Source organism: Musca autumnalis, unplaced genomic scaffold, assembly GCF_047663935.1.
Source record: "Musca autumnalis isolate F117 unplaced genomic scaffold, ASM4766393v1 scaffold_1, whole genome shotgun sequence".
In the NCBI taxonomy this organism is placed as follows: Eukaryota; Metazoa; Arthropoda; class Insecta; order Diptera; family Muscidae; genus Musca; species Musca autumnalis.
In genome coordinates, this window is record NW_027411644.1 from 295,041,633 (window position 1) to 295,062,890 (window position 21,258).

At 37.2% G+C, this 21,258-nt stretch overlaps 2 protein-coding genes across 7 annotated transcripts in view; both read right to left on the reverse strand.

Annotated features, from left to right (window-relative positions):
* The window catches only part of LOC141389750 (glutathione S-transferase 1-1-like), a 30,702-nt gene extending 18,193 nt beyond the window's left edge, over positions 1-12,509 (reverse strand). Inside the window, exon 1 of the mRNA XM_073961765.1 lies at positions 12,444-12,509. The gene's annotated coding sequence lies outside the window, so the exon portion shown is untranslated. The remainder of the gene's footprint in view (positions 1-12,443) is intronic.
* Positions 1-21,258, reverse strand: part of LOC141389748 (glutathione S-transferase 1-1-like) — a 178,629-nt gene that overhangs the window by 29,961 nt on the left and 127,410 nt on the right. The window contains exons 1-2 of one of the 6 annotated variants that reach the window (XM_073961758.1): positions 12,695-12,899; positions 12,595-12,610 (exon numbers count right to left, since the gene is read on the reverse strand). The exons of 1 other annotated variant lie outside the window; for it this stretch is intronic. Coding sequence is in view for 1 of the 5 variants with exons in the window: in XM_073961755.1 (XP_073817856.1) it covers positions 6,129-6,141 (13 nt within the window). In the remaining 4 variants the exon portion in view is untranslated. Of the gene's footprint in view, positions 1-5,820; positions 5,965-6,128; positions 6,157-12,443; positions 12,510-12,594; positions 12,611-12,694; positions 12,900-12,947; positions 17,289-21,258 lie in introns of those variants that run through there. 4 more of the 6 variants (XM_073961760.1, XM_073961757.1, XM_073961755.1 and 1 more) reach the window with 4 other exon arrangements.

The following is a 21,258-nucleotide window of genomic DNA, read 5'->3' on the forward strand; positions in this document are numbered from 1 at the left end:
GTTTGAATAATATTTTTGAGCGGCTATAACAAATTATTAAATTATTCTAAAACTTTAACGTTGAGGTGATGTATGTATTTTGACTATTGACTAATGTTTAAAATCTTGAAAATACCGAAAACCGGGCGGAAATACACCGAATCTGGTTCGATATGGTTCATTTTCATTTTCAATTCCAAATCCATTATACTCTGATCAAAATTTCATTATATTATATACTAGTCGTAATGGGTTTTAATGAAAACTTTTTATGGACTTTATGCTTGACAATTCAAAAATTGGTATTTTCTATCTCACTTCTGCGGTCCATTGTCAAACTGAGGAGGATTTTAAATGTATCTACAGATTTTGTCTGTAGCCTTTCTATTCTCATAAGGACTTTGTCTAATTTTTTTTCGAAAATTGATGCTGTTTAGGATTAATTATCGTCCATATCCCCTGTCTTTTTACTAAAGTCGAATTCTCCTGCTTATTGAGACTTATATGTTTTAGTTTTTCGTTGAACCTCCCCATTTAAGGAAATTTGTAAATATATCGTTTTTCTTGGTCGGCGGCGCAACCACCGTTGTCTCGAAAATTAATTTGCAACCCGATGCACTCATAAGTTTAACAAATATAGCGATTAAAAACAAAAAGCCCCGGAAATTCGTCTATAAATAAAAGGCATTTTTGACCATGGGACATTCCTGAACATTTTCTGAAAATTGCATGAAATTAGGTTCAGTAGTTTTAAAAAAATAATGTATTGAAAAGAGTGGGCGTGGTCATTAGTTTTCAATATATAACATTTTTAAAAAGTTGGTGTGGTCTTGTAATTGGGCTCCAAATATCGCTCATTTACTCAAAGAGTGGCATAACTCAAAAAATGCGATTTCTGAGTTAGCAATTTCTATTTTTTTACAACTTCTACTTTATCTTGTGTCAAATTTTCATGTTGATATCTCTAAAACTCAACGAATTACAGCTCATTTACTACGAGCTTTGCATAATTCAACACAATAGTTTTTTGAGTTTATGAAGCACTAAAACAATTCAAATCATGCTTGATCTTGCACAGAAATTTAGCACTGATATGTGGCTAGGGGATGGAAGATACCCAGGAACGGTACTGACAGGCTTTAACATGGCAAAGCCCAGGATTTATCTTGGTCAATCTTTCATCTCAAGTGGACCCTGACCTCCCCGTGGTGTCATCTGGGGAACTGCCTTTAACACCCGTTAAAGGTAGTGAGCTAACATGTGCCGCGCGTTCACCCAGAACGTTAAAAACTTGGGTTTGGGCGTGGGGTTAGTAACCCTCCCCTAGAAAAAAACAGCCTACTATGAAAAAAACGAAAGAAAAGAAAAACAATCCCTCAAAAGTTGACGACCCCGCAAACGATTTAAGGACCATGATCTGCGAATCTGCACCTGGAATGTTCGCACTCTTTATAGAGAAGGTGCAGTTTACGCATTGGCAGATGTACTTGAAAAGTACAAGGCCGTCATTACTGCCATACAGGAAATACGATGGAACGGGAAAGGCGTCACAACAACACCTAAAGGTGACACACTGTATTATAGCTGCCATGACACAAAGCATGAGTTTGGTTGCGGATTTGTAGTTGGTCGAAGGTTAAAACATCTGGTCTTCAGTTTCATTCATCCCAGTGAATGAAAGACTCGCTACAATTCGATTAAAAGCAAAATTCTTCAACATAAGCTTTATTTGCGCCCATGCTCCCACTGAAGACAAGGACGAACAGACCAAAGATATATTTTACGAGCGCTTAGAAGAAACTTATGACCGTTGCCCTGTCCATGACATTAAAATTATACTAGGCGATTTTAATGCCAAAATTGGAAAGGAGAATATCTTTGGCGCAACAGTCGGGAAATTCAGTCTCCACAGTGAAACATCTTATTTAGCTCCATCTGGCAGGAAGAACGCGTACCCGACGATTGGAACCTGAGCATCCTGTATCCCGTCCATAAGAAAATAGATAAGACTTTATGCTCCAACTATAGGGGCATAAGTCTTCTCCCTCTCGCCTACAAGATAGTGTCAGGGATATAGTGCGAACGACTAAAGCTCATGGTCAACGAAATAATTTGACCATACCAATGCGGCTTTGGACCTTTCAAGTCCACAATTGACCAGATATTTACCCTGCTTCAAATCCTGGAGAAGACTAAAGAGATGCAGGTCGAAACCTACCACCTATTTGTAGATTATAAAGCAGCCTTCGACAGCCCGCAGCCCCAAGCAATATCTGAATTTGGTATACCCGCAAAGCTCACTCGGCTTGTAAAAAGACTCTAACTTAAACAAGATCTTCAGTTAAAATAGGAAAGAACCTCTCCGAATAGTTTTGTACCAAAAGAGGTTTCAGGCAAGGAGACGACCTCTCGTGTGACTTATTCAACATTCTGCTGGAAAAGGTTATACGAGAGGCGAACGTCAATAGAAGTGGCACAATCTACACCAATAGCCACATGTTACTTGCTTATGCTGATGATATAGACATCATGGGACGATCAGTAAAAGAAGTAACCGACACCTTTATGAAGGTCGAGGAGGATCTGCTAAAGTGGGTCTGGCGATAAACGGCGAGAAGACCAAGCTGATGGTGCCGACGCGCAATGCGTCCATTGAGATCGGACCAACTGTTGAAGTTGGTTCGTATAATTTTGAGGAAGTAAAAGACTTCGTATACCTCGGCACCGCCGTAAACACGGCAAACGACATCAGTTGTGAAATAAAAAGAAGAATTGTATTGGCCAACAGATGCTACTTTGGCTTAAGTAAGCACATTAAAAACAAAGTCACAACTCGTCAAACAAAAATAATGGGCCATCCCTGTAGATTCCCCACAGTTCGCCTTAACTAATTTCAAATGAAACGTGGTTAAACCTGGGAAGTTTCTGCGGATTCTGAAATTACAATGTTTATAGATGAGAAAAATCAAAAATCAAAAAAAAAAAAAAACAAGTAAAAAAGTATCAATCGGCTTTGCTGACAGAGATATACCCACAGCCTGTATAAATTGAATCAATTTTTTTTCCAAAAAAAACGTATGTATTTAGGGGTTTTAAAAATGTTGGGCGTTTGAACCAACAAAAATGTTGATTCGGATTAAAGAACAAAAGTTTTGAGGAGGAGATATTAAAAGGAATGGATGACCATTATGGAAGTGGATCTCCAGCCACTACATATGGTGCCATAGGGGATTTTTACACCCTTTGGGCTGTTTGCTCAAGAAGTATGGACTTGCCCCTGAAAAAACTTTTACCATCATAATTGAGGCAGCGAACGCAAGTTGCTTCAACAAAAATTAAAGTGATTCGATAGCAGGTCTTAAAGTGAACTTATCCGAAATTTTGTGTGGGAGGTACCAGATGGAGTGGACAAATATAGTCCATATGTTAACCTGATCTATATCTAGTAGATATATAAGGACGCGTAAAGTATGGACCAATTCTGCCACTCCCTTCAAGAGTTATCGTGCGCACAAATTTTCCGAACATTTTCGAACTTTTGTGTGGGAGGTACCTGAAGGAGTGGACCGATATATCACATCTTCCAACTTAAATTAAGTTTGAGAGTTATCGTGCGCTCCAGCCAGCCAGACAGACAGACGGACGGACATTGCTCAATCGACTCCAAATTGTCTGAAACACATTTCGTCCAAACATACTTGGGGTCTAAAACCATTATTTCGATGAGGCACATTTTGCCCGTATGAAAGTGTATATATCCTCGTTAGCATAAATGCTGATGGTATAAAAAACAGGCATAGGGGTCTGTTTTCACCATAGACCCTCCCTGTACATTCCCCAAAATTTTCAGGAAAATTGGTTCAGTAGTTTTGGATATATAACATATTTAAAAAGTGGGTGTGCTAAATAGATTTTTTAAAAAAGTAGGTCATGAGGGAGGTACCCCGGTCTAGCCATTCTCAACTGATACCATTACCAACGAACGAATCGAAGGCTTTCCTTTTTCACTTGCATCATTATACCCTATACCACAATGTGGAAAAGGGTATTATAAGTTTGTTTTGGTAAAAATTCATGTAACACCGCGAAATATTCGTCGGAGACCCCCAATGTGGTATACCAATCTTCATATCTCGACGAGATAAAGCGATTTTGAGATGTGTGTCCGTCCGTCAGTCCGTCCGTCCGTCCGTCCGTCCGTCTGTCCATTATAAATTGTAAACACGCTCCAGGCCGCAATTATGGACCGATCGTCACGAAATTTTGTATGGAGGTCGGGTTCAGATCAGAATAGATCCCTATTCTTATTGGTGATGATCGTGAAATATTTAGCGGGTGAAATGGACCAAAAACATAATATTTATCAAATTTTCTAGCGTCTCTGTAGGTCTCAATAATAGTCCGATCAACGCGTAATTTTAAATAAGCTAAGAGTATATCCCAAAGGAGAAGCTTGCAATTTGAGATGGCGATCGGATAATATTTAGAGGGTTAAATGGACCAAAACTTTTGTGTGAAAATTGTGCAAATTTTTAATATACAGCTTATATCTTAATTCCTGGAAGTGACATTCTGGTCAAGTGAGATATACTTGAAAGTGGAACGCTTGACCTTTCAATTGATGCCAATTATGCTGGTGTGCATGATCAGATAACAGAGTTACAGCCTAATATATTCCGTTTTTTGTTTGTAGTGTAATAATAAACTCGCTAGAATTCGCAATTATACATCAATAGTTACGAAATTTTGCACCGGGTAAGAGTATAGGTCGAAAAAGATGCCTACAATTTTGAATGATGATCTGATATTCTTTAGCGGGTGAAATGGACCATTACTTTTGTATGAAAAATATAAAAATTTTATTTTTTGGTCGATATTTTAATTCCTTGAGGACATATATATTTCGCAAAGTAGCCTACATATGAAAAAACTACTGACCTTTCCTCTGATGTAAATTGCAATAAAGTGTTTGCTAGATAAAGGGCCTACTGCCTAATATATAATGGGTTCTGTGTAGAGAACCACAATTTTATCCCATGCTACATATTGTCTCTCCAAAAGTTTATGTAACACCACGAAATATTCGTCCTAGACCCCTTATTTGGTATGCCGAAATTCATATCTCGACGAGATAAAGCGATTTAGCGATGTGTCCATTAAAATTGTAAACAAGCTTAGGGACGCAATTATGGAACGATTGTAACGATTTTTTTAAGGAGGTTGGGTTCAGGCCAGAATAGAAATGATTAGTTTTTGCTGATGATCGTGAAATGTTCAGGGAATGAAATGGACCAAAAAAAATTTTAACCAATTTTGTAGCGGCTCTGTAGGTCAAAATAATAACCCGCAAAATTTTAAACAAAGTTTGAGTTTATGATGAAGAAGCCTACAAACCAACGTGAAGATCAGATAATATTTAGCGGGTTAAATGGACTGAAACTTTTGTGTGAAATTGGTAAAAATTTCAATAACGTAGCGGCTAAACAACGGAAGTAGTAGTACTACATAAGTGGGTTTCATTACATTTTAGTTTGTGTGAACTAAATTTTCCTTTGCTGCTACAAAAATGTCTTTGTCATGCTAGATAACTTTTTGGTTTTGGTCATAAGTATTATACATTACATCTCTGATATTTGATAATTAAATTCTCACAATCATTGAAAAGAAGTTCCGTGGAGAGCGATTGTCCAGGGATAGTGGTATAGGGTATCCCATGGTCGGCTCCGTCCGACTATAGACTTTTCTTACTTGTTTTTTTTGTAAATTTGTATTAAAATTGTGAAAATTTTTTTTTTTTATACTAATTTAATTCCCCTCTACTAAACTTACTTAAGTACTTACAAAACGGCAGGTCATTGCTTTCTTGAAGATAAGATAGTTCTACATAGTAGTACTTCAAGATGCATCTATTATTCTTTTATAAATTTCCTTATCAAGTGTATAGTTCTACAAACAAATAAATACTGATAAGCGTAGAAAAGAATAAATGACTTCGCATGTTTTTAATACATTTATTACATCAATGCATTTAAACTTATTTAATACTATCCATTTCTGTCATTTTGGGATATGATTTTATTGCTATAGTCCTCCGTATTGTATATAATTTAATAAAAATATTTATTTCTTATTTATTTCTATTAAATTACCCAGTGTCAACATTACTGCCCTCAGTGCTATTAATAATTTCACAAAGCAACCGACCAAAACATGTGTTATCTACTGCAAACACTATGCAACCGGTATTCTAGAAAAAGTGTCACCTACAAACCTGGTGGTAATTGTATTTTTTCTTTATTTGTCGTTTTCTTTAGTTCTAAAGAATACACGATTTGTACACAAATCAAACAAATATTGCAGTAAAAGAATGTATTATTCAAAAGACATTAATCACCACTCTGCGTCTATGAATTTGTCACAATTGTAGTTGTATTTGGGGGAATAATAACACGCGACCCACTACAGTCATAATGGATATGTACTCACCATGTGTGTACACTGTACACAAATAATAAGTGTTTATAAATATTTCATGATAGAATGTACTCTACAATAGTTTTGAAAGTGCTATGACATTTGATGACGAATATACACCATAGACAAAAATCTTTTCGACAAAATGTATACACAAAATTGCTTCGAATGTGACATACGTATAAAAGTTTATAAGGAATGGTCCTGACTGGCCAAAAATGGAAAATCCCAATGAACAGCTTTTTTATCTCCAATGGACATTGCATTGAGTTAACATAAGCCGGGCATTCACTTTGGGCGACACAATAAAGAAAAATAAAACCTGCTACTATTAACGATCAACAAAAAACACGATCTGCGAATCTGCACGTGCTGGGGATCGGACTCCTTTCATAGAATGTGCAGTTTATGAGGCAAATTATAAAGTTCTATAGCAGAAATTCAACAACATAAGTCCCGATAGCGCCCATGCCCTGAGAGAAGACATGCACAAGTAGACCATAGATATATTTTACGATGGCTTCGAAAAAACATACAACCAACGCCCACTGTGCTCTTGAACCAACTTTAAATGAAAGGAGCTTACAACTGGGAAGTTTTTGCGGATTCTGCAACTACAATCTTCATAAATGAAGAAATAAAAAAAAAACAAAACAATCGCCGGCGCGCTTTTGAAAATAAATCGCGGTCAAAGTTCACATTTTTAGGGGTCTTTTGGGTGTCCACAATTTTGCTTGAAAATCACACGTCCTATCGATTCGGAATTAAAGAAAATATTGAAGCTGTAAAAATTCTCTACAAGATTGGCCTTTATGATATTTTCGTAGGTTTTACCGGTTTTGAGATATGGAAGTTAAAATTGGGACAATGCACTGACTGTATCGCTTCCGTATAAAACAATGTCCTTCACGGTGCGCATTAACTAACTTTTAATAAAAACCGCTTACACCTACACGCAGACAAATATATATTAGAAATATGTTTGAATCCAAACAAATATGGTAACATGGGGCGCCTTCGCCACTGGGGCGGCTACGCCAGCGCCGATTTTCTCGCAAAATACAAGTGCTAGAAAAAATCCGTTAAAAGCAAAATTGTGAGTTTAATGAAGATCTATCATCTCCCAAAAGTTGGCAGTTGTGTCATAGGTATGATAGCGGAAGCACGCGGTTTTGTGTTTTCATGGTATTGGGAAAAATAATTATAGTAGGTATTTTTTGTGATATCTTCTTTACCTTTTGTGATATGAAAAACACATCTTATACCGTTAGAAGACAACTACTGAAGAATATAAATCCCAATAATTCGCATGAAAAAAGCAAATGCAAATGTCAATATATTAATATTATGAAATATGTAAGGGGTGGGGCGCCTACGCCATGATAGGGTCGTGGTGGGTTAATGTTAGAAATTTGTCATGTTTAACTTAAATTCTTTATACCATAGATATTCCACACTATAATATGAAGTTAAAATCAAATATTATCTTAAATGTATCTTGTTTTAGTTATATTATGGATTTTGTACCTAAATTCAAGCCACCTACTTCAATTAACTGCTAGAACCGGTTACTTTTTGTGAATTTTAAAATAATTTTTGATTATTCAATAGATAATTGCATAATGTTGATATTTAAGGAAGAAGTATGGTAAATTACAGTTTTAGAGTCCGTTGGAGAATGTTCAATACCGATGGCGAAGCTGCCCCATGGGTGGGGAGGCTTCGCCACTTTTTACACATTTTGTAAATTCTCAAAAATAATATTTTAAAAACAAAATTATAACCATTTATATATCAAAAGTTATAGTCAAGATATGCTTATATTTGTACCAAAAATAATATTTGAAAAAACTTTATCGGTGTCTGTATGAGAAAATTTTGAACAAAAACGTGGCGAAGGCGCCCCATGTTACCATATTTGTTTGGGACTGATTGCAACCAAATATATGTCTGGATTCAAACATAATTTTTTGTGACCAAACAAATATATGTTTGCAACATATCTCAATTTTATTTGTTTGTGTACCAACATATTTTTATGTTAGAACATATTTTTTATGAGTGGAGAGAGGTTTTTTGACAAAGAGACTAACAACAGGGCTCTGCGGAATGCTGTTTTATAATAAAGAGCTGTGTGTATGGTGTAATAGGAGACGTTGAAGCTTTGGTGGTGTGTATGCGGTAAAACACGTGTGTTTCGTGCTTTGTTGTTGTTAACCAACGTAGCAAGCGAAGAGGAAAAGAAAAAAAATGTTATTAATTATATTATCTAAATGCAATCGTTGGGGCTAGGGAAAAGCCTATAGCTGTGGTAATTCTCTACAAGATTGGTTTTAGTATTTTTTTCCTAGATTGTACCATTTTTGAGATATATAAGTTTAAGTTGGAAAATTGCAGTCATGACATTGTTTTATAAGGAGACGATACAGTCAGTGATTTGTCCCAATTTGAACTTCTTTATCTCAAAAACCTACGAAAATATTGTGAAGTATAATCTGGTAGAGAATTTTCACCCCTAAAACATTTTCTTTAGTTCCATTTTGATAGTGGTAGCGATTTCCAAGCAAAATTGTGAAAACCTAAAGACCCTAAAAATGTGAGCTTTGATCGCGATTTATTTAAAACGCGCTCCGGAAATTTTTTTTTTTGTTTTTTGGTTTTTCTTATCTATAAGCATTGTAGTTTCAGAATCCGCAAAAACTTCCAACGTGTAAGCACCTTCCATTTAAATTTGGTTCAAGACCACCGCGTGCCCTAACCTACTTACTTACTTAGCTGGCCCATTACAGAACATTTGTTCCATAGGCCGAACTAAGAATAGATCTCCATTTCTCTCTATTTGTTTCTTCGCACTCTGGAATACCGCGCCTTTTCATCTCGTCATCCACTTGTTTGCGCCATCTATTCCTTAGCCTTCCAATTCTTCGTGCACCGCCAAGCGGTCCGTATTTATACGCCTTTTTAGCGGGTTCATCATCGCTCATTCTTATGATATGACCTAGCCAAAGCAATCGCTGCATCTCGATACGTTTAACAATATTGATGTCGTTGTATAGCAGATACAGCTCGTGGTTCATGCGACGTCGATATTCACCGTCAACGCAGATTGGTCCGTAGATCTTTCGAAGAATTTTTCTCTCAAACACACCATGCACTGTCATGTCTGCTTCCGCAAGTGCCCAGGCTTCGGAGCCACACATCAGCACGGGTAGCACCAGTGTTTTGTAGAGCGTTATTTTGGTTTGACGAGATGTGGCTTTGTTTTTAAACTACTTACTTAAACCAAAGTAGCAATAGCCAATACAATTCTTCTTTTTATTTCACAACTGATGCCGTTTGTTGTGTTTAAGGAGGTGCCGAGGTAGACGAAGTCTTTTACTACCTCAATATTATAGGAACCAACTTCCACAGTCGGTCCGAGCTCTGAACGCATTGCGCGTCGACACCATCAACTTGGTCTTCTCACCGTTTACCGCCAGACCCACTTTAACAGATTCTCCTTCGACATTTATAAAGGTATCAGTTTCTTCTTTTACTGATCGGCCCATGATGTCTATATCATCAGCATAAGCAAGTAACATGTGACTATTGGTGTAGATTGTGCCACTTATTTTGACGTTTGCCTCTCGTATAACCTTTTCTAGCAGGATGTTGAAGAGATCACACGAAGGCTGTCTCCTTGTCTGAAACCTATTTTGGTACCAAACTTTTCGGAAAGGTTCTTTCCTATTTTAACTGAGGATCTCGTGTCAGTTAAAGTCATTTTACAAAGCCGAATGAGCTTTGCGGGGATACCAAATTCAGACATGGCTTGGAATACCTTTGAACGCAGCGGGCTGTCGAAGGCTGCTTTATATTCGACAAAAAGGTGGTAGGTGTCGATCTGCATCTCTTGTTAGAGCAAACAGTCTTATCTCCCTTTTTGTGGACGGGGCACAGGATACTCAGGTTCCAATCGTCGGGTACTCGTTCTTCCTGCCAGATGGTGCTAACTAGCTGATGAATACACCTTATCAGCGTTTCGCCTCCGGTTTTGAACAGCTCGGCTGGCAAGCCATCGGCTCCTGCTGCCTTATTATTCTTCAGCCAATTTATTGCTGTCTTTACCTCATCTTGGCTGGGCGGTATACATTCAATACCATCGTCTGGGATTGGAACTAACAGTTTTGAAAAATGTTCTTTCCATATCCTGAGTACACTATCTGTATCAGTTACAAAATTACCTTGCTGGTCTCTACAGGAGGATGTGCCTGTACCAAAGCCATCAGTTTGATGCTTGACTCTTTGGTAGAAATTTCGGACTTCATTCTGGCTCCTGTACATCTCGATTTTTTCACACTCCCGTTTTTCCATCTCTCTCTTTTTCGGAAAAGACGTTTCTCCTCTCTCCTTTTCTCCCTGTATCTCTCTCGTGCGCTACGCGTTGCTACGGATTGTAAAGTAGCCCTATATGCCGCATTTTTCTCTTCGGTGGCAGCACGACACTCCTGATCATACCATGGATTCCTTGGTGGAGGTCTCTGGTATCCAAGTATGGATTTTGCGGCTGTTTGCATGGAGTGGGCAGTGCTTTGCCATTGCGCTGATATGTTATCGTGATGAGGAATGCTTTGATTAAGCAATTGGGCTAGTTGAGAGGAATATGCTGTGGCTATCTGTTGTGATTGCAGCTTACCGATGTCTAACTTCCGTGTTGTGTCTGTTCGTACTTTGTTTGCTACGTTTAAGTGTGCCCTAACCACGACATTAAATTTATGCTAGACGATTAATGCCATTGTAGGAGAGGAGAATATCTTTGGCCCAATAGTCAGGAAATCCAAGAGCCACAATGAAGTTTGAAATTTCTTCCAAAGAGTGCAACATCAACTGATTGCTTCGGTACAGGGGCATCCTATTGTAGGGAAGAGGTAGTTTGTTTACAGGGTATGGAAAGAGCATTGTCCCACCTGTTGGTATCCAATACTAACGGAGACCACGAACATACCGCAGATTCAATCGAAGAAAATTGTATTGAGCAATTACTCATCTTAAGAATTAACAGGCCGCAGGTGCCGATGGTTTACCATCCGACTTGTTTAAAGCTGGCGGGGAGGATCGCGTTCCACCTGCTCCCTATTGCCTATAAAATAGGGATAAGATAGTGCGAACAACTAAAGTCATAACAAATAAAGTCATAATAATAAAATAATTGGACCCTATCTGTGCGGCTTTAGACCAGAGGTAACCATGACGAAAACGAAAAATATTTTTTTTGTTTGGAAATTTGGTAGGTCATACAAGTTTTTATACAATAACAAATCAAAACCTAAAACCTTTTTATTACGGTCTTTCTTTGGCGATCGTGTCGTATGAGTGTAAATCAATGCCGACCTAGAAGAGGCAGAAGAGGGTATTAAAACCAGGTTGCGGCAAATACTGGAAGAGACCTAAGAGATGCTCTTCGTCACTTGTCATCTTTTCGTCGATTAAGATGCTGCCTTCGACAGCTCTATACGTTCAAAGGTATTAAAAGCATGCCTATGCCGACCACATTGACATCATAGGTCGATCAGTAAATGAAGTAACTGATACATTTAAAAAAGTCGAAAAATAATCTGTAAACGGCGACAAGATCAAGTTTATGGTACCGACGCGCAATGCGTTTACAGTACTTAAAGACTTCGTCTCCATCTCTACCGGTTCGTTTTATTTTGTGATAAAACGAGTTTCTATCTAATCAGATTTTCTCTACGACCATCCTAACCAAATACGCATTTGCATAGGATTCCGCGTCTAGTTATGAGGTAGTGAAACCGCTGTACATGATTTTCTGTGTTCGCGATGTTGGTTCTTCCTATTATTCGTTTCAAGAAACTCGCTAGTGTAATGAAGGACTTCGGTATTGACTTCTGGAAGATTATTTTTATTCCAACATCATATTCACATGTATAAGCATTGACATTAGTTATAAAAATGGCAAAATTTTAACCCACAACCTCTTTTGCACATACCTTATATTTTGAACCTCCTCTTACAGAGACTTCCCTTCAATTTCAGTTCAAAAACTTACAGAGACTAACATTTGTTATTGGACGTCATTGATTAAAATGTAGCGATTCGATTAGTCATTATGACATAGTGTAGAAATGATTACATATTTACTTTTTTATCAAGCTCTCTGTTTTTGCAAAAAAAAAAAAATAAATAAATAAATAAAAGAACATCAACATCTCTATAGCTCTACTTTAACGAAATGACAAACCTGATCATCGTGACTATGCAAAAAAAAACTTAATAATCAACAAACAAATACAGATCTCTCAACAAACTCTCCACAATCTCCTCTTACCACCACACTCTACATATGAAAAGACACGTCAGTTTTATAGAGACTGTTAATTTCAGCAATAAAACAACAATTTTATATCATTAACACAATACAAGCTCGGTTAGCCGGCCGGCGGTGGATTTAGTTTGGCTAGTTATTTCATAATATTTGTTTATACACTACTTACAAAAATAGAGATCACAGAAAAGTTGCTTAATTAAAGAGGGACTTAGAAATATTTATAGAATTTTATTCTGTGTTAGTGGTTTAATTACTGATAATAAACCACAAATGGTTTTATTTATAAATGTTTAGATCTGAGTCACGGTTTCTGTTATGCATTTGTTATACCCTCCACCATAGGATGTCGTTCCGTTTGTAACTACTCGAAATAATCATTGTAGACCCCACAAACTATATATATTCTTGATCAGCGTGCAATTCTACATCGATATAGCCATGTCCGTCCGTCTGTCCGCCTGTGGAAATCTCTCTAGCGTCCGAACGGATTGAAGTAGGTGGATGAAATTTTGGTAAAATCTATTATATGTGTGTAGGACTTTTGGTGTTGAAAGCGGGCTATGTAGGTCTTCGTTTTCGTATAGCCCCCATACAAAGCGACGCGTGACGCGTCGACGTTTTAATTTGGTATTTTGTGTCTCCAGAGGCTAAAAAATATTTCCAAGAAATTTGGTTTATATAGGACCACGTTTTGTTATAGCCCCCATATAAGGCCCCATATATAGTACGCGTCATTTAAAGATATTTTGAATGTATTAGTCCCATTTGAGCACCGAATTGGTTGTAATTTGGCATTTTGCGTCTCCAGAGGCTAAAAAACCTTTCTACCAAAGTTTGTTTATATACAGTGAGCGTCAAAATAAAGTTTACACCTCACAAAATTTTTTTGGTGAATTAAAATCCAGAAAATATTAGGCCCTTCCAACTTTCCATTAGGAAATAAATGAAGATTACCAAAATAACCCAACATTTGACGCGTCAAAATAAAGTTTTCACTTTTGTCAATCGCAAGATTTTTTTCTTTCTTTACCAAAATGAGGGGATATTTTTATGTTGGCGCTTACTGCAGGTCCACGTTTAGGAAAAGCCCCCATATAAGGTCCCATAAATAGTACGCGTCATTTTAAGATATTTTGAATGTATTAGTCCCATTTGACCACAGAATCGGTTGTAAGTTTGTATTTTGTGTGTTTCAGAGGCTAAGAAATATTTTTACCATCAAATGTTTATATAGGTACAGGTTTTGATATAGACCCCATAGGACGATATATCCCGATTTTCGGTATATTGAAGGTTTTAGCCTCATTATCGCAGCGAAATGCCTGAAATTTGGTATTTAGTCTTCCTTGGGGGTATACATTTTAACCCCGGAAGTCTACGACTTCATAAAGCCCCCATAGAACGCTTCCTTCCGATTTTCGGTATTTTGAAGTTTGTGGCCTTAATATTCCACAGAAATGGCTAAAATTTGGTGGTTAGTCTTCATTTGGGGTATAAAACATTACATATGGAATTTGTCGGTATAGGTCACAGGCCCTCATATTGTCCCCATAGGACGATATCTCAAAATTTTCGGTATTTTCGAAGGTTTTAGCTATACTATACCACCAAAATGACTGAAATTTGATATTTCGTCCTCTTTGGGGATGCAAAACATTCTAACAGAAATTTATCCAATACAGATAAATGTACACCCCATGGACCGGTACATCCCAATTTTCGGTATTTTGAAGGGTTTATCCTCATTATAACAAGGAAATGGCTGCAAGATGGTACTTAGTCTTCGTTAAGGGTATAAAACTTTCCACCTAAAATTTGTCGCTATAGGTCCACGTCTTCATATAGCCCCCATACACGGTACCTCCCGATTTTCTACATATAGCTATTTCTCCACCAAAATAGCTGTTATTTGGTATTAAGTTTTTGATAGAGGTATGAAAAATTCCACCCGAAATGTGCCGGTATAGGTCGACGCCCTCAAATACCCCCATAGGACCGTACCTTCCGATTTACGGTATTTTGAAAGTTGTGGCCTCAATATACCACCGATATGACTGCAATTTAGTATTTAAATTGCCATGGGTGTATAAAATATTGCAGAAGAGAATTATCTGTATAAGCCCTCTTCTTCAAATAACCCCCATAGAAGCGTACTTCCCGATTTTCGGGATTTTATGGTTGTGTCATCAATATCCCATCAAAACGGATTAAATTTAATATTTAATCTCCATTAGTGGTATAAAACTTCCCACCTTAAAATTTCCGGTATTGTTCCATGTTTTTATATACCCCCCTTAGAAAGATCCCTCCCAATTTTCGGTATTTTGAAAGTGTTAGGCACAATATTCAATGGGAATAACTGAAATTTGGTATTTAGTCTACGCTGGAGTTACGAAACTTTCCTCCAGAAATTTATCGGTACAGGTTAACGTTTTATACAGCCTCCATAGAACGGTGCTCCCGATGTTGTTAACTAGCCAAATCCAGAATATCCAGGTTTAGGTCTAGTCGGTTTTGCCCAATTTTTTAAAGGGAGTATTATCAGTTGAGATATACATATGTACTACTCCTTCAATAAAAGGAATAGTTTAGTACTTTCATAAACGAAATAAAACTAATTGTTGTGGTGGAGGGTATAAAAAGTTCGGCCTGGCCGAACTTAACGCTTTTCTTACTTGTTATTATTATTATCAGCATAAACTATACTATAAGGCATATTGGAATGAAATGTGTGAGTCAAAGAAAAAACATAATAAACGCTATACCAAAAAAATTCTGCAAATATTTATGGGGGCTTTTAAGAACACTAGAACCTGCTATGAACACCGTCTCACAAAGTGAACGTTTCTTTCAATAATTATTTTTTCAGTGCGCGCCATCTATTATAGTTGCTCACCGTAAGATTTTTTAGAGAATCACTGCCAATACTACAGGAAGTATTGATTTCAAAAATATTACATCGCTATAAAAAGGACAGCATGTCGTACCTACGTTAACATTTCACAACGACCATCAAATAGTCCTTAAACTGCACTTAAGCGAAAATTTTGCACGTTTGTGAGGGAGAAACCAAAGTACGTTTGGAAGACATTTTACGATGTGCGAATTTTCGTCAGTCATCGTTTATATATATTTTGGACCACTATCTCAGGAATTATGCACTTGCCTCCGAAAAATATGGTACCGACGTAATAGAGGTCCCAACCCGGTGCAAAAAGCGACATATATGTAGATCATCCACTGAAGACATGAGGAGGCACCCTCTTTCTGTTCTCAGGGCGCGATTCTGACAGGTTTGAATCTTTTTCCAATTCGTACCACATAATCTCTGGGATTAAACTAGAACCTATAGCGTCATATGTGGTCAACAACTTGTCTTTATCTGCAACCCAAGTGCTGCCGGCTAGGGACTTGAGGACCTTGTTCCTGCTTTTTAGTTTGCAGCAGATAGCTGTGGCATGCGCTCACGACTTGATCGTAATGTCGAATGTGACCTCTAGGAATTATGGGGCAGTTTGTGGTCCCGACTTATCCAGCTGTTTTACCATTATGTAGTACTCTTCTCTTCGCCCTGTCACTCCCGCAGTGCTCAACAAACTGTCGATTGAAATATCTCGCGCACCTCTTCGGGTCAGTCAACGTAACGTCACGACCGTGACTGAGGTCTTCCCTCATTCCAGGATTCGAGAGTGACTTAACCGTTTCCCACAATTCACTTATACCGGCTCCAATGTTGCAACTCTGCAGATGATTTAACCATTTATTCCGCTTAAGCTCCCCGACCAGAATCAGCTCCCTTACTTTGGGGTCGTTGGGGTTGGCTCGACGAAGGTTATCACGCTCATTTACTAATCCCGTCGCTTCTTTTGGGAAAGGTGGTCTCACTTCACAGCAGGTATATGGCGAGCGACTACAGCAGTGATGATGTCTAGGAAAGTCCTTTCCGCTACCCGAACATCAGAAAGATTAGACAGATCTCTGAAGCCGTAGTTTGTGAACTCTGTGAAATTTGGCCAATCGACTTTCCCAAGTGTGGCGTTCAAAGCTGATGTAATCGAGCGGTCTGCTAATGGAGCCAATTCCCCGGCACCCCGATTCATATTAGCTCAATGAAATGGGACCTACTGTTCATCGCCGAGTCCGAACAGCGTGTCTTAAGACACCACTTTGTACAGAAGTTTTACATGGCTGAAATACTCAGGAAATGTCGCCAACATTACTGAGGGGTATTTTGCCACCGCTGAAAAATGTTTGATGTTGCCTGGCCGGGGAATCGAAACCACGACCTTTAGCGTGCGAGGCGGGAGTGCATACCATTGCACCACGGTGGCATCCATATCTCACTTCCAAATTTATCGTTCTTCCGAACTTTACACTGGTATTTTGAGTAAGTGTAACATGTGTCATCTATAAATTTTCCATGCAACAAATGTGGGTTCTAAGTGGTTTTTTTAAGTCAAGTTTTTTGCTTCAGGCATGCTGTAGAATGCAATGATAACTGAACCGGTTTTTTGTCATTAAAAAAAAATATATTTTATAGTACTTTGGTGGGAGTGAAAACTTGTGAAACCATCTGGTCGAGTGCAAAGAATTTTTTATATTTTAATTTGCATTAATTGTTGTTTAGACAATAGCAATTGTCAATTTTATAATTTATATCTGAAATGTATGTAAATATTTCAGTTCTTGGAGCGACAGGTTCAAATGCAAAATAACACAACTTAAGTTGATATTTTTATAATCATTGAAAATTGAGAAGTTTCAGTTATGTAGAAGAATGTAGTCAGGAGTAGTAGTAGTTTTGCTCATAACAGCCACAGTAGTTCATGATTTGCTTTTTTATGAAGAACTTATCATATATATCTACTTATATAGTACTGTATTACTAAACATCAGATTTGCATACTTTTTAAACATTAAAATATATACTATTCCTAATTGAACCAAAATTCGCTTCATTTGAGAGAATATGAATGCAATCTGGTTTAAAGAAATGTTATTTGTACCACTTTACATTGTAGCTGCTTAACACGTATCCATAACAACACTTAATAATCGTACAAATTGCCCGAGTTGTTGGTTAGTAACCAAACATGGAAATGTATAATTCAAACAAGTGAAATTGTCTCTGGAATATCAGATAAGATAATGAATTATTGAGTGTTAAAGTCAAAAGTGACCTAAACGAAAACAAGTAAAAAAGCGTTAAGTTCGGCCGAGCCGAACTTTTCATACCCTCCACCATAAAATATTCTGAACTAAAATGGAATAATTAGTTTTCATTTCTGTCCCCAACTTTAAGTGGGTACGTTAAAATGTCAGATAATGTACATAAAATGCTTCATTCGGGAGGCCCTTTTTTCTGGTGTCTATATCTAACTATGTATGTTGACAATTTTTGGTGGGCTAGAAAATGGGAGGTACCGTTATATAGGGGTTATAATAAAACATGGACCTATGTTGACAGTTTTTGATTGGAGCCTTTAACGTCAAATAACTCCTAATTCGGTTAAAAATTGCAGCTAGAATCCTCAAAATACCGAAAATCGTTACATAACGTGGGAACTTCAAATGTTCGGAGGTATGTGGGCTATACGAAAATATGAACTTAAATGAACAATTTTTGTTGCAGAATTTTTGTTGGCACGGAAAATCGGGTGGAGAGGTGTGGTGACCACTAGGAATTTCAAATGTCAAATGTTCAAATTACAGATAATTCGTTTAAAACTTGTAGGTAAAATTCTCAAAATACCGAAAATCGGGAGGTACCGTTATATGGGTCTATACCAAAACATGGACCTATGTTCATAATTTTTTTCGAATATAAGTTTTTTGGCCACTAAGAACCCTAAATATCAAATTATAGCTAATTCGGTCTAGAAATGTGACTTAAAACGTCAAAATACCTGAAATCAGGCGGTAACGTTATATGGGGGCTATTCCAAAACATGGGCCTATGTCTACCAGTTGTATAAGTTTATTGACATTTAAGAACCCTAAATGTCAATTTATAGCTAAATCGGTCTGAAAATGTAGCTAAAAACGTCAAAATACCGTAAATCGAGGGGCACCGTTATATGGGGGCTATACCAAAACGTATACCAATGTCCACAAGTTTTGTTATATAAGTTTATTAACATTTAAGAACCCTAAATGTCAAATTTTAGCCACATCGATCTGAAAATGTAGCTAAAAACGTCAAAATACCGTAAATCGGGGGTACCGTTATTTGGGGGCTATACCAAAACGTGGACCGATATAGCCTATCATCGAACTTGACCTGCCTGCAAACAAAAGACGCATTTTCCCAAAATTTCAGAGAATTTTGGTGGAGAGGTGTGGTGACCACTAAGAACTTCAAATGTCAAATGTTCGAATTACAGCTAATTCGGTTAAAACTTGTAGGTAAAAATCCCAAAATACCGAAAACCAGGAGGTACCGTTATATGGGACTATACCAAAGCATGTACCTATGTTCATATTTTTTCGAATATACGTTTTTTGGTCACTAAGAACTCTAAATATCAAATTATAGCTAATCCGGTCTAGAAATGTGACTTAAAACGTCAAAATACCTGAAATCGGGCGGTAACGCTATATGGGGGCTATTCCAAAACATAGACCTATATCCACTAGTTTTGTTATATAAGTTTATTGACACTTAAGAACCCTAAATGTCAATTTATTACTAAATCGGTCTGAAAATGTAGCTAAAAACGTCAAAATACCGTAAATCGGGGGGTACCGTTATATGGGGGCTATACTAAAACGTGGACCTATGTCCACAACTTTTGTTATATAAGTTTATTGACACTCAAGAACCCTAAATGTCAAATTATAGCTACATCGATTTGTAGCTAAAAACGTCAAAATACCGTAAATCGGGGGGTACCGTTATATGGGGGCTATACCAAAACGTGAACCTATGTCCACAACTTTTGTTATATAAGGTTATTGATACTTAAGAACCCTAAATGTCAAATTTTAGCTAAATCGGTCTGAAAATGTAGCTAAAAACATCAAAATACCGTAAATCGGGGGGTACCGTTATATGGGGGATATACCAAAACGTGGACCGATATAGCCCATCATCAAACTTTACCTGCCTGCAAATAAAAGACGCATTTTCCCAAAATTTCAGCGTCCTATCTCCATTTTTGTGGATGCTAGAGTGATTACCACAGACGGACGGACGGACGGACGTGCACAGATCGACTCAGAATTTTGCCCTGATCAAGAATATATATACTTTATAGGGTCGCAAATGAGTAATTCAATGCGTTACAAACGGAAAAACAAACTTAATATACACTCCATACTATGGTGGAGGGTATAAAAAAACAAAAAGGAGAAAATAAATAAAATAAAAAATAACAAATGCTTAAATAAACATCTTGAACTCATTGTTTGAGCATTATCTTACTTATGTGGTCCCTCTACAGAACATTTGTCCTATAAGCCTAACTAATAGATTTACACTCTTTTCAATTTGTTCCTTCTCTTTACAAAATTTGAATAAAATTTGGCACGTTGCGTCTTAACTAACTTTAAATGAAAGGTGCTTACACCTGGGAAGTTTTTGTGGATTCTGAAACTACAATGTTCATAGATGAGAAAAATCAAAAAAACTCTAGTGGGATTTTTAAATTAATAGCTGTCAAAGGTCACATTTTTAGAATTATTTTAGGTTTCAAGGTTTTTTTTTTGGAAACGGAAAGTCCTATCGAAATGGGACTAAATTTATTTAAAAATCCCTCCAGTAATTTATTCTTGTTTTCAAATTTTTCTCATCTATGAACATTGCTGTTTTAGAAACCGCAAAAATTTCCCACGTGTATGAGGTTTTCATTTACAGTTAGTTAAGGCGCACCGCGCATGACATTGTTTTATAAAGAGGCGATACAGTCAGTGCAATGGTCCAATTTAAACTTCTATATATCAAAAATGGTAATACCAGGGAAAAAGTCATAAATGTAAATCTTATAGAGAATTTCCACTGCTACAGCATTTTCTTTAGTCCCATTACGATAAGACTTGCGGTTTCCAAGCAAAATTGCGAAAACCTAAAATAAACCTAACAAGTAAGAACGGCTTTAAGTTCGGCCGGGCCGAACTTGTTATACCCTCCACCACTAGTGGTATTTGAGTAAAACGTAAAGTAAGTAAAACTGAGAAGAAACTTATAGTCAATTTAGATAAAAACTTTAAACACGAAAATTTAGATAAAAACTTTAAAATGCCTGAAATCGTGTAGAACCGTTATATAAAGGCTATGCCAAAACCTGGACTTATGTCCATAATTTTTGGTGGGGAAGTTTCTGTACCATTGGGGACTCCAAATGCCAAGTTACAGCCAATTCTGGATAAAAATGAAGATAAAATCCTTAAAACACTGAAATCGGGTGGTACCACTATATGGAGGCTATATCAAAACCTGGACCTATGTCATAAATTGTTGGTGGAGAAGTTTCTGTGTC